This window comes from Lynx rufus, unplaced genomic scaffold (genome assembly GCF_022079265.1).
Source record: "Lynx rufus isolate CCGP_SWC_20201006 ecotype Redwood Valley unplaced genomic scaffold, mLynRuf1.p SCAF_15, whole genome shotgun sequence".
NCBI classification, from domain to species: domain Eukaryota; kingdom Metazoa; phylum Chordata; class Mammalia; order Carnivora; family Felidae; genus Lynx; species Lynx rufus.
Genome location: NW_025814829.1, coordinates 1,238,195 through 1,252,005, shown reverse-complemented (window position 1 = coordinate 1,252,005; position 13,811 = coordinate 1,238,195). Strand labels below are relative to the sequence as shown.

Below are 13,811 nucleotides of genomic sequence, written 5' to 3'. Positions count from 1 at the left end.
TTGCCACCAGGCTTTCTCAAAAATGAAATCATATAATATTCTAAATTTAAAAATCACCACTCATCTACATAGTAAGGACAACTCTTGTTTTGTGAAATGTTTGTTGCAGTGACACTGGCTGCCATGGTACAAAAAAAGTTTAAGGAACAGTGGTTCAGAGGGCTGTGACCACACATTATCATAAAGCACGCACAGGAATTCAGACCCAAATTCAGCAAAATGTGGACAGAATACGGTGGGTGAGTGGGCATGGGGTAGACAGTGCTAAGAGGCTTTTTCCTTCAAGGAAACTGTTTGCAATTGATTAAACATATTGAATTTATAAAAATGCAACGAGTGCATAATGATACCAAAAAAAAAACAACTATGAAAAACAAAACAAAACTCATTAGACATTATTAGAAGTTGCTAGGGCATCAACTCTGAAAAGAGAAAAAATTAATCGTGTATCCTGTCCTTCCAATGTAAACTGTATTTCAGGGTAAGCAAGTTCATGAGGAACAGTTCTACTAATCTGAAGAAATTCAGCTAATAAATGCCGAAGGAATGCAAGAACTAGAATCCCTAATGAAATAAATAATTCAAGCAGTGGTCATCAGTTCATGGAGACAACCTGAGCCCAGAAATTAATCTTAGCACCACTAAAGGTGAGAGAATCTAATATTACATCCCCATGATGGGGTTGAACGTAAAGGACACAACCCTATCTATGACAAATTCTTGACAAAAAGAAATATCGAACTTGAATCAAATTAGCCTGTAGATATCACCTCCAGTCTATTGGAATGACAAAAGATAGAAGCTCTGGAAAATGACATCAAAGAAAGCAATCAGTCAAACCAGAATGGATGTTTTTAAAAGGACTGTTTTATATTAAAAGAGACATTTAGGAACATAATAAAGAAAATCTTCCAAGAGGACCTTATTTGGATCCTAATTCAATCAAGCCAGCTGTAGTTGCAGACAACATTAGACGTATCTATGATTGTCTATTAGATAATACTAACAAATTAGATTATATTAGATAATATTAAGGAATTACATACTAAGAAATGCTGTTAGATGTTATAATGCTCTAAGCTTACAAGGCATCATGTTTAAAAAGACAATGTTATTTTCTTTGACGTATTCTCAAATGTTTAGTAATGAAATCAAATAATGTCTCAGATTTGCTTAAAATATGACAGCAAAAGGGAGAGACAGATAAAACAAGCATGGAAAAACATCAGTGGTTAGTATGGCTGAGTGACTGACCAGTGGGGTTCACTGTTCTCTTTACTTCTGTGTATATTTAGAAATTCTTACTTAAATGTTTTAAGAGTGTGCTTCCCCTTAGCTAGCTTGATTGATATAGCTTTAACACATTGGACTCTCACGTTTTAATGCTTTATTTTACATGCCTCTTAGACAATATGGGAGAGCCCAATAAATATTCTAGTCACACAGAAGATTCTTCTGTCCGTCGACGAGGAGCCGCCGTGCAACCTTCTTTCTCAGAGACCCGCCACCCTCCTCCTTCACCACCCGACCCCCATGTCCACAGGAGACCCCCCCCCCCCCCGCCAGCTCCCAACCTGATTGGAAGGTGATCTCACTGAACATCATCCAGGTGTCAGCAAAATGGTACTGGCACTTGATGGCGCTGGCCATGCGGTGGTGGAGGGGCACCGTGACAAAGCGAGCGCTGGGGTTGACGTCGTCCAGGACAAGGGGGAAGGACACGGCGTTAGGTTCCCACTCATTGGCTTCAGAGCGGAAGTAGCACTGCACCTCCTTGAAAATCTTCACACCTTTAGCAAACATGTTGTTGCAGTGCACCTGACAGGGAAAGAGGCCCGTGAGTGACAGGCTGGCTCCAATAAGTGGCATGGGGACAACCTAACCCAATAAAATCCTAGCCCCGCCGGTTTCTCTGAGCACTGCCCTTGGTGGATAGTTGGTGCTCTGCTGTCTTTTGGATCTGCCCCTCCAGGAACTTCAGAGCGTGTGGCATATCGGTCTGTTCCTCCAAAACCACGGTGGCTCCCCAGTCACCTCTCTGCACCTGTGTGCCCCTGACCACCTCATTTCCTGTTGCCTCATCTGCTAAATGAGGGCTGGACCAGCCTCCCCTTGGGTCCTTCCTTGCCCTTAACACCCCCATGTCTCTAATCCTCTCCAGCCCACTTGTCGTCCACCCAGAATCAAGCTATTCTGAACTGAGGTAAGGGGAGCCCGCCCTCCTCCTTCCTCCCAGGTACATGCTAAAGCCAGTCCACTCCTTCTAACAGGTAGTTGAGAAAGCAGAAATAAGACGCAGTGCGAAACAATTTCAGCTTTCTCTTTAGAAATCTCATGTCAAGTGCCACGTATTTATTAGCAGTTTTCAGCCAGGGACACAAGACTTAATTATCTATTGTAATTAAATTCAGTTTAGGTAAAGCCATTCCGATAAGGGCATGGAACTTCCTCACAGATATTTTCTGAGACGAGAAAAGAAGGCCTTTTGGGAAGCAGCTTGTATCCTCTTGCCCTGCTGTCGTGACTCTTTCACTGGGATATTTGTATGGCTTTCAAAAGGTCATAAATGGGGCGCCTGGGTGGCGCAGTCGGTTAAGCGTCCGACTTCAGCCAGGTCACGATCTTGCGGTCCGTGAGTTCGAGCCCCGCATCGGGCTCTGGGCTGATGGCTCAGAGCCTGGAGCCTGTTTCCAATTCTGTGTCTCCCTCTCTCTCTGCCCCTCCCCCGTTCATGCTCTGTCTCTCTCTGTCCCAAAAATAAATAAAAACGTTGAAAGAAAAAAAAAATTTAAAAGGTCATAAACAAAGATCCCACAACAGTTCCTCTGGAACACCTTGCTGTGTCTAACGTCCCTTAAAAATGGGATATGCATATTTGTAACTAGGTCAGGTCTCTTGCGACACTTCAGTGACATTTCCTCTGGCTCAGTCACACGTGGAAAATGGAGCCCTTCTGGTCACTGTCCCCTTAATTAAAAGACCTTATAGGTCAGGGGCGCCTGGGTGACTCAGTCAGTTAAGCGTCCAACTTCGGCTCAGGTCATGATCTCACGGCTTGAGTTCGAGCCCCACATCGGGCTCTGTGCTGACAGCTCAGAGCCTGGAGCCTGCTTCTGATTCTGTCTCCCTCTCTCTCTCCCCCTCCCCTGCTCGCACTCTGTCTCTGTCTCTTTCTCTCAAAATTAAATAAACATTACAAAAATAATAAAAAAATACAAGGCTTCATAGGTTGGAAAAGTATCATTGCCATTCTGGGAATATATTTGCTGCTTGCATTTTCATGTCTTGCTCAAGCCCCGAATTGCAACCCTTCAACTGCCTTTGACACCCTCCTCTGCATTCTGGATGGCAAATACAGAACTGCCGTTCAGAGTTTATTTTCAGCTGAAGCAGCAGCAGCAATGATTATAGAAATTGTATGATCAAAGAAATGAGCAGAGATGCTCTGAAAGAATAGAATAGAATCACCTACTTGGACTTTTTATGTCCCAGTGAGCTAGGGCTCAGCTAGGTTTGACCTGCCAGTGGCCAGTCAACAACAGAACGGAGTCTAGAACCCTAAATGCCTCGTCCAGTGCTCTTGCCAATAGCATGTCACACAGCAATGGAACAAGGTGCCCCAACTTTTCCATTTGGACTTTCCCGTAAATGTTATAACGATGAAAACATCTGTTAGTACCTTCCTTGGGATGCATTAACCATTCCAGTTTATGCAGCACAAGTCAATGGAGCAAAACTAAGAAAAAAAATACCAACTACAGCTTAAATAGATTTTTCAGATCTTTTTTTTTTTTTTTTTTTAAATCTGCAGAGTGTTAGGGGCACCTGGGTGGCTCAGTCGGTTAAGCGTCCGGCTTTGGCTCAGGTCCTGATCTCACAGTTGGTGGGTTCGAGCCCCATGTCGGGCCCTGTGCTGACAGCTTGGAGCCTGGAGCCTGCTTCGGATTCTGCATCTCTCTCTCCCTCTGCCTCTCTCTCTCTCAAAAATGAATAAACATTGAAATCTGCAAAGTGTTGGGTAAGAAGCCTGCAGGGGAGATCATGATATATCCCACAGATGTTTGGGGAATTCTCCTAGAATGCCAATAAATAGTATAGAATTTCATTCCCCTATGGACTTACATATTTGTTTAATAAACACAAGACATTTTAAAAGTATATCAATATATGTCAATGGTATATCTTGACTACACTTCAGGGGTGGGGAAAATGAGCAGTAATTTGCCGAGAAAGCAGTAACTACTCTCTAGATGTTAGTGACCTGAAAGTCATCGTTTACATTTGATTTGTCTCAGAAAAATTAAAATATGCTAGAGACCTGTTTGGCCTAGACAGGACTGACCCTGAGTTAGCTCCTTAGAAGTTCCTGGCACCTGCTTACTGCAGAATACGCTTCTGAGTAATTTTGATGTGTGATAAATTAGTTACACAGGAGCTACGGGGGGCTCAGGAAGATCAAAGTCTATCGACTGAATATTATAACTTCATGGAGAGTTTAAAATACATTTTATTAATTGTGAGACAAAAAAACTATCCCAATGGTACATTTTTGTGAATTGATACGCATGTTCATAGGTGCATGTGGATATATCATTATTCAGCAATATAAATAAATTTTCCCTTGAGGTATATCTTTGTTACTGTGCATATGCACACCCCCCTCTCCCAGAAGAACCTGTGAAGAATAATGCGTTACACACAGTTGCACACGGTTATGTTTTATAACCGCCAAGGAGCCGTCCTTCGACAACATCCAGGCAGATGGGTGAATGTTGCTCCTTCTGTTCTCATCTTAAATGTTTGTTCATTTAACTAATGGCTAGTAATCCAGTTAGGAGATATTATCACATTAACACGTGAGAGTAAACATAATAGAGTAATATAATGGTAATATAATAGAGAGGAATATAATATTATAATTATATAATAGAATAGTAATAGAATAGTATTAGAATAGACAGTACATAATAGAGTAATATAATAGTAATATAAGGAATCCATTTTATTTTTATTTCTTTTTTATATAAATTCTATATCTTTTTGACTCCGAGTTTGTGCCAAGAATAACACATTTTGATTTACTAGGGGCCCTTAATGATGACACAGATTTCCTTCTTCTGGGTCCCCATGTCGTCCTACATACCTCCTTTTGCAAATAAATAGTGCCTTCTCCCACTGAACTGCAAACCATCCCAAGGCCGGGACCACTTCTTATTCATCCGCTTACCCCCAGAACTTAGCACAGAGCTACGTATACTTCAAATACTGTTGCTACATTAAGAACAAAGAAGAATGAATGAATTTAGGAAACAAATATTGAAATAGAGGCAGAGTTACCAACTTGTTGGCCATTAATATTCTGTACCCAGCTATTAATAGGGGAAATAACAGATAAACAGAATCCATGTGTGAGGTCAAATTCACTTGCCCACTCTCTTTCTTGGGCCTCATACTGGAATTCCTCTAAGGCTCCTTCACAGACCAGTAAGAGTTATATGTGAACCACAAAAATTTCAGGGGTCTCTCTTATATTTAACAAAAAGATTTTCTACTGCTAAGCCCCAGTTTTACTCAAGCTTAGAGTTCAGGTCAAAGGAGCTTGAAATCTAGTAAGACAACCAGACAGATGTGTTGTTGCCACAGACAAGGAAACAAAGAACTCTGGAGACAGAAGAGAAAGGAGGCTTCTAGAATGATTTCTCAGGGTTGCATGAGTAGAGGAAACAGAGTAGGGGTAGAAAATGATTCCAAAGACAAAGTACAAAATACTCAATTCTCCCATTGAGAATCAGAGCTGCAATGAGCCAGCTTTACTGATAAAAGTATGTCTTGTCCCTGGAGAGCCCTAGGCAGAGCCATAAAATGATTTTCATGGACTCTGGTTACTTTTGCTTTTGTGGGCCCTCCCTCCATTAAAAAAATCAAAATCTTAATTTAAAACCGTGTTGTTAAGTAGATGAAAATAATTTTTGACCCTACAAGTTCTTTTTTTACCCCTGATGTTAAAAGAAGTTAAAACATTTCCACAGGGCTTCAAAGTATTGTGGGCTCTAGACACTGGACCCACCGTGCCTAATGGTACCTAGACGCTGATGCTGGAACAACGAAACAAAACATTGAGAAACAGCGACCTAGTCTAAGCCCCCTTTTCACAAACGAAGCAGGAAGCCCACAGAGATGAAGTGACTCGTGAAGCGCATGTAGCTAGTTGGTAGCAGAACACCCATTTGAATCCAGTTCTGCTGGCAACACCCAGGGATCTTTCTAGCATGCCTTTTCTCACTGCCATTATTTTGGCTTCCACCACACCTAACTCCACTGACCTTCATGGTGGTGAAATTCCTGATGCGGTCAAATTCAAACATGATCTCGATGTAACCACTGGGGGCACTCTCGTTCCTCCAGCCCACGTAGTCATAGCCTGGCCACACGTGGTATTCATGGGTCTGAGTGAAGTCGTCTAGGCCCGACACCCCATCTGTCAGCTGGCCCAACCCTTCGGTCATGCTGCTTAGGCCAGAGGAAGAGAAGGGAGAAGGGAGAAATGAGCCTGGAATTAATTACACATTCGTGGAAGAGCCTTTACCCAGCTTCTTCACCCCGGGGTTTTGTAAGAGTTGATTATCTTGAAGGTTCAAGGATTGTGAAAAACCCAGTATATTTTATAGTATTGACTCATTTATCCTGCATCAATGGAGAACAAAGAATTTCATATCAATGAATTTTACAAAATACTTAATGCTTACTCCTTCATTAGGAAAGCTTTGAAACAGTATTTTATCATTTTCTAAGAAAAGCTTTCTATAATCTATTGTATCCTTACCTATTCTTGCATACTTTTTTTTCTATAAGTTTTTCTATAATAACTCAACATTATCAAATGCATTTGATTAATCCATTAACAAGTAAATGAGGGAATGGATGGATCAATGCATAGAACGAACACTACAGTAGACGGTAGCATTTGACCATCACTAAACAGTCCCAGAGCTTGTTGGAAATTTTTCTGACTCTGCTTTGACTGTATGTTGTCATTTTTCAGTGAATCAATTCCAGATAAGCCAGTCATGCTCTCTTCTACCTCACATCCAACAACCCAGTTTGAGTCCAACTAAAGGTGGGGGGAAAAGGTGATCAATCCCAAATTTAAATACTAATTTATATGTAATTTTAATTAAATTGGTAGAATACTAGACTCATGGAATAAAAGCATTATTTACATGAGGGTCTCAGGCATTGGATTTAGTCTTGTTTTCTAGCTTGGCAGTCTTTCCACTTCTGATTGTAAGGCTTTGCTTGATTGGTATATGGGATGATTGTGTATTTATGTCAGATTGACTATTTCAGGAACACAGAGACCTTCTTCCTTCTTTATGAAAGACAGAGCAAGGAACTTCTGGAACTTCTCTCTCTTCAAGCTCTGCCTTTCAAGATTTAAACGATGAATCAGGAGTCTCCCAAGTGAAGAAACTGGGATACTCACCCTCAAGCGATAATGCATGCACCCCTTGAGGTTATATAAAAGTTGTGAATTTACAAAAAAATAATTGAGTGATTATGCCAGCCTTACAGATACGCTTTGTTTGTTCATTGAAAAATGTTTGGCAAATTATAAAATTTGACTGGCCTTATCCACAGTGACCAGAGCTTGGGTGTCCCTTCCAAGGATTTGCCATCTTTTTCTTCTCTCTACAGATCAGAAGGCTGGGAGAACATAAGTTTACTTGCAATAAATATATTTCCCATTGTCCCCAGAATAATAAATCCCCATGAAACTCTTATGAAAAGCAACACAAATTAAAAATTAATTTCTCGCCGTCAAAATTAAATCAAATGGGGATGGGATAAGCAGAGAAACTTTCCCTGCCATATCCTTTAGAATTGTTAGAATTCCTATAACAAGCATATACTACTTCTATAATTTTTTTAGTTTTTAAAAAAGGAACTTTTGCTCCTAAAACTATCTATTCTTGAGACTCTGAATTAGATGACTTTAATACCTCACCACTCAGGCACACTCCAAAGAGATACCTCACTACCTGAGTTATCAAGTGGAGGCAGTCTGTATCCAAATCTTATTCTTGATCTTTCCTTCTGTTACCAGTTACCTGTCTTATCTATTTGAATGTCTTGCCAGTCCCTTAAATTTGTGTCCCGAACTAACCCCATCATTGCCCTTTTTCTAAACTAAATCCATTTGCATTTCTGCCCATTCTACTTTTCCTTCATGCTCAGTGAAGGTGCCTGGTGTACCAGAAGCACCAAGATATACCTGTTGAATGAATAAATGCCACCCCCACTGTTTGATCTACTTCTCCTCACCCTACTGTCTCGCCCCTACACCCAATCAGATTGCAAACGGTCCCCACATGGATGGCTGCTCCTCTTCTGTTCCCACAGTCACCATTACAGCCCTGGGCCCACACGCTTTTTACCTGATAGTGTTTGCAATGAGAAAATGTCCCTCATCACCTCCTCCTTCCCGTCACATCTAACCTTTGCGACCTGCTTGATTAATCTGTCTAAAGCACCGTGCCAATCGTGTCCTTCCCCAAGTTTAAAAATCTTCAGTGATGTGTTCTATCAATGATTATGCTGATGAAGAGAAAGTCAACGCCTCCTCCCCTTCCTCCTGGCCCTGACGTTCAAGTTCCTGCAAAATCTGATGTAATCTGCCTTATAGTGCTTCTCATCTACTATTTTGCTACAGAAATACGGCTGGTGGTTCACTAAACTATTGATCTTTACCAGGCATTCCCCTAAACTTTACAGGGTCGTCCTTTTGTCCCCATGCTATTGACTCTGCCTAAAATGCCATTTCAAGATTGTTTACCTGTGAAAGCTCCACCCATCCTTTGGAGCCTGCTTCAGATTTCATCTTATTCCATCATGTCTTTGCTGGTTTCCCAATCAGATACAAACTCATATGTATTTAGCACTTTACCTTTACAGAATGCTTTTCTTATACATTTTTATCACTTAAGCAAACAGAACTAACTTTTATTATGTGAATCCAGGTGTTTTCACTCCCAGTGCTGTGCTTTCTCCTACCTTGGCTTGCTCTTTCCTTTGATCCCCAGAGCACTCCTATGATCTCTTACTCCAGGGCTTATATCACAGCAATTTATATCCTGGCTTAGTCCCCATTCCTAACGGTGAGCTTCTTAAAGGTAGGATCAAGGACTTCCTTATGTTTGAATACCTACCAAGTCTGGCCAAATTCCTTGCAGGTAGTAACGGAGGATCAGCAAAGATTTATTGAACTAAACTGAATTCAACTGATCTCTGATTTCCTCTATGCCTCAAGCATATGCCAGTTGGGGTGTGGCTGAGTGAAATGATGCCCAGACAATTTAAGCGAATGGGGAAGAACGGTTACTAAGCACATGGAAAGGATGTAGCTGGAAATCGAATACTGGATGAGTCAGGTCTTCACTCAGGGGATGGCAGCTGGTGGGGCAGGAATTTATTCTTCACACCTAAGACAATGGAAGTGCTATAATGCCTCACTCCCCTTCCTGAGATTAATCTCTCCCTCTCTCAACCACTAGAAACTTCCATCATCTGGTCTGGACCTAACCTCTCTCCCAGGCTCAATCTTTGCAGGCAAAGACCAAACTAAGAGAGAGAAAAGTGTGGAAGTGGACTAGAAGAAAAATGGCAAGGCTCAGAGTGAAGTGAGATAGGGAGGAAAAGCTCTCATCCAACCCTAAATTCCCACTGTGTCTGATCATACTCTTCCACCATGGCCCTTCCTAGGTCCACTTCAGGACTACCCATTGGTCCCTCCTGCTGTTCCCGGATCAAGCTTCTGCTGCAGTCAGGCCACTCTTGTCCTCAGCCCTGCTTTCTTTCCTCCGCTCCCTGCTACCTGCCTCCCCTGCCCTAATTATCATCTCATCACGGAAACTCTCCTTGTTTACTGTAAGCCTTACGGGTGTCCTTTTCATAATTTCTAAAGCATTTCTATTTATGGGGTTCATTCTTCCCGAACTTCTTGACCTGTCCAATTTATTATACTTATAACTTCAATTCTTCTGGCCCTTTGTCTCCATAAGTAGGCCATTATTTGTGTCAGACCACATGTCCTGTTTTAAGAGTCAAAAAAATATGGCTACCGTACCTAGAGCCATACTACAATTTTAGCTCTTGTTTTGTGTAATTTATTGTTTCTCTTGTCTTCCCAAAACAGGCATATGTTCCTTGCAGATAAAGACTCCATGTTTTACTTCATCTAAATTATCTCACAATGCCTAGTACAGGGCCTAAAAAAAAACACTAGTTGGTTGACCAGTTGATTGATTATTGATCCCAAGCCATAATAAAATATTATCTTTTCTAGTGGCCACTTTCCCATTCTGATGACCAAAGTTTCCCAGGATTTACCTGTATCCAACGGCTCCATCATAGACAGAATCATTCAGATAAATGATAGAGCCTCCAGGGAGTACAAATTGCTGTCCAGCTGGAGCATTATAAGACACCAAGCCATCTGTCAAAGGAAACACAGATGTGTCAGTGCCTTTGGGAAGGAAGTGTACCTATGGCTCAGACCAACTACCCCAGGGAGATCCATGTGACTTCAAAGGTACACTTGTTCAGTGTATCCACATAGGACTCAATCTGGGTACACAGGGAGCACTGCTGAGGAGCACTCCTCACTAGCAGTCAGTGAAGTGACTCAGAATGCATTATTCCAGGAATGGAATGAAGCCTTGGGTGGAGGAACAATGTCCTTTCTTGACTCTAACCTACAGGGAATCACTTCACCCCAGAGATTACTAATCCCATACCTTTCTGACTTAATTGCCTTTATGTTCCAGGAGTTGGAGGTTTTAATAAGGTCCATACACTCTGTCTCTAGAGACCTACCTAGCCAGACACAGCCATAAAGCTCCACTCGCATGCACACATTCATGGAGTGGTCAGTGACTGGAATGAAGCGGACAAATCTGGCCACAATGGGTGGCTCTAAGTCCTTTAGGAAAATGTCATAGGGGTTACTGTTCCCATCCAGCACCTGAGGAGACAGAAGAGAAATAGTGGGGAGATGCTGTGAGGTTATGCTGAGTCTTCTTCATAGCCTCTTTCATGGACCCTCTCTTTTTAATTGAAAGAGCAGAATGTATCCACTCAGCTTTTCCAGCAGCCTTGATATTCCTCCCGGTGCCCCCTCCCCACCCTCCCTCCTCCTCAGTCACACATTTACAAGGGCATGCCAGGTCTGTGGATGCACATACCTACAAGACAGCCTGTGTACTTCCTCTTCTAGCCTAAGTCAAAATATGGTCCTGGACATCTCAGGGTCTGGATGTCTCTTCTTCCTACCTGTTTTCCATGCCGGTTCCGCCAAGAGATCCAGCGAGTGCCATCCCGACTGTAATTGATCTTGTACATGGGGGCAAACTCAATGCCATGGCCCCCAGCATGGCGCCCTTGGGTCCCCACCAGAGTGATAAAGTGCAGGGTGTGCAAGTCAATCTGTAGGAATTCCTTCAGGTCATCAGGTTCCACTGGAATCTCAGGGCACCAGGCTCCGTCCCCTTCTTCTGAGTCCAGCCTTTTGACACAAGGGGTGGGAGACAGAGAGGAACCATGGAACTAGAGTTGTTTACCAATCCAGAGCAAGCAGCTGCTCTGTCCTGAGGGGAGAAAATGTATCCAACCCAAGACTCAGTCTAAAAAGCTGGGACCCCAGTCTAAAAAGACTCTTTGTGTCTCCCCTCAAGCCTGACAGTCTTCTGTCCCTGGGGCACCATGAAACCCAGATAGACCGTCACCACCAGGGCTAGAGTCCTTCAGATCAGATGTAGCCTTTATTTCTCACCCTGATTTAAAGACCACAAGGGAAATGAAACTGTTTCTGCCCTCTACTCCCCCATGAGTCATTTTACCTCCCCGTTCCACTTTCAGTCCCAGCATAACAAGGGTGGCCACCCCTTGCTTGGATATCAAGTTATAGGAAGGAGGAGGGAAGGATCATAAGATCTCCAGTGTGGGTTATGTAATGCAGTGGAATTTTAACCAACAGGATGGGCATGGCAGCCCAGCAAAACGCCATGGGAACCCATGATGAGAGTGAGGGGTAGGAGCATGTCAGGAGAGTAGTAAATAATCTGGTTTCATTTTATTACCTCCAAGCTAAGCTACCAGTGAGCAAGATTGTGAAATCAGTGGAAGGTTTCTTTTGGGAACGTCTTACCACTTTCCCTCTTCCCTGGAATGTTCCTTTTCTCACAGATGTCAACCTACTCATTGCCGTTCTCTTCCAACCCCACCAACCATCACTCTCGTCTTTCACATACTCAGAAATTATGGAGAAGGTTTACTAAGGTTGCTTTTCTTGTGGGTGATTCCATTTGAACAGAAATCAACACTTTAGGCCAAAAAAATCAGATCCCAGGAGAAGGATTAGACCCTCACCAGCAGAGTAGCTTTTGACAAGGGAGTTCGTTGCTTTGGAGGATCCCTGGTACTAGGCCACTAGGAACCCACCATACTCTTTGTGGGTGAGGATGGCCCTTCAATGAGAGAAGGGAAGACTTTTCTGGAGTCCTCAGTGTCTGCTCAAAGCCTTGATGCTTTGCACCGTGAATAATGTTTCACAGACACCCACTGACAAGAGGATGGGGTGTCCTCGCTTCCAGTGTCCTACCCCATCTGCGCCTTCCCCAGTCCACTACGGTAGTCAGCTTCCTGTAATTTCTCACACTGAGAAGGTGAAGTAAAGCAAACCCACTGCATATCCATGAACCCATCTGCTGTGGGCAGGGTGGCTCAAGGCCCTGTGATTGGGAAGGGGTGGCCAGACCAGCACATGCTGCCAAACCCTGAATTTTCTCCCCAAAAACATACAGGACAGGCCTCCCCCGTGCCTACCAGCTCCCACCCTTCTTCCCCAGCCCCTTGAGCCAGAAAGTGCATCCAGCCCATGACTTGGGCTTTCTTGGGGCATCTGTCCTCACCTTCCGTATTTGGCAGCTGTGGATTCTGACCACTGACTGGAAGCTGTGATGTCCTCATCTGGAATGTGGCCTCCTGACATACCCAGAGGATAGCGGCATATGGCTGGACCAAGAGACACCGAAGGGAAAAAGAGAGGAAATACTTTTCTTTTTATTTCCATGGATGACCCAGCCCCTTCTAGGAAGAATGTGATTGACTATTGGACAGGAAAACAGAGGTTTACATCTTCCTAAGGCTTTCTATGACCCCAGTTTGATCACCTTGACTCTCTCAGCCTTTCTCCCTGGGCCTGCCTCCAAACTTAGTAGTGTTCAATCCCCCAAGCACGGACCTTCAGCCACATCTATCTTTCAGTCCCAGACCCAAGTAATGTAATGTGATGCAATGTGCTGATTTATTCTTTTATTTGGTAATAAGCCCACGGCCCATCCCCATTACCTTATCAGCAGATGTGTACTACTAACCAGTTTCCCAAAAGTGCTGAGTCATCCTCACGGCCACCAGGTACCACCTGATCCAAAGCATTCGTTTTTCTAGGTAGCTGATTGCACAAAACTACAGGGCAAAGCCAACTGTCCTATGAAAGTACTGGACACACAGCTTTGGCCCCCATCAGCACCAAGTTTTCGCCTCTGGCTATAAACAATGGCCTCTGGGGAAGGACTTCCACCTCCAGCCAAGATAGAGTAACAAGGACCAGATTGACTCTCCTGGGTGAAACAACCAAAGAATGGACAAAGTATTCAAAACATTGAGTTTCAAACAATGAATACCGGATAACAAAGGCCAACAATCCCTGAGAGGGGACAAAGAAGATGAGTCCTACAGTGGCACCAGCTTACTGC

At 43.2% G+C, this 13,811-nt stretch overlaps 1 protein-coding gene across 1 annotated transcript in view; it reads right to left on the bottom strand.

The window, feature by feature from the left end:
• DDR2 (discoidin domain receptor tyrosine kinase 2) overlaps positions 1 to 13,811 on the bottom strand; it is a 56,727-nt gene that overhangs the window by 15,564 nt on the left and 27,352 nt on the right. The window contains exons 2-7 of the mRNA XM_047077217.1: positions 12,966 to 13,068; positions 11,329 to 11,560; positions 10,873 to 11,020; positions 10,387 to 10,492; positions 6,324 to 6,507; positions 1,575 to 1,818 (exon numbers count right to left, since the gene is read on the bottom strand). Of these exons, the coding sequence (XP_046933173.1) occupies positions 1,575 to 1,818; positions 6,324 to 6,507; positions 10,387 to 10,492; positions 10,873 to 11,020; positions 11,329 to 11,560; positions 12,966 to 13,068 (1,017 nt within the window). The remainder of the gene's footprint in view (positions 1 to 1,574; positions 1,819 to 6,323; positions 6,508 to 10,386; positions 10,493 to 10,872; positions 11,021 to 11,328; positions 11,561 to 12,965; positions 13,069 to 13,811) is intronic.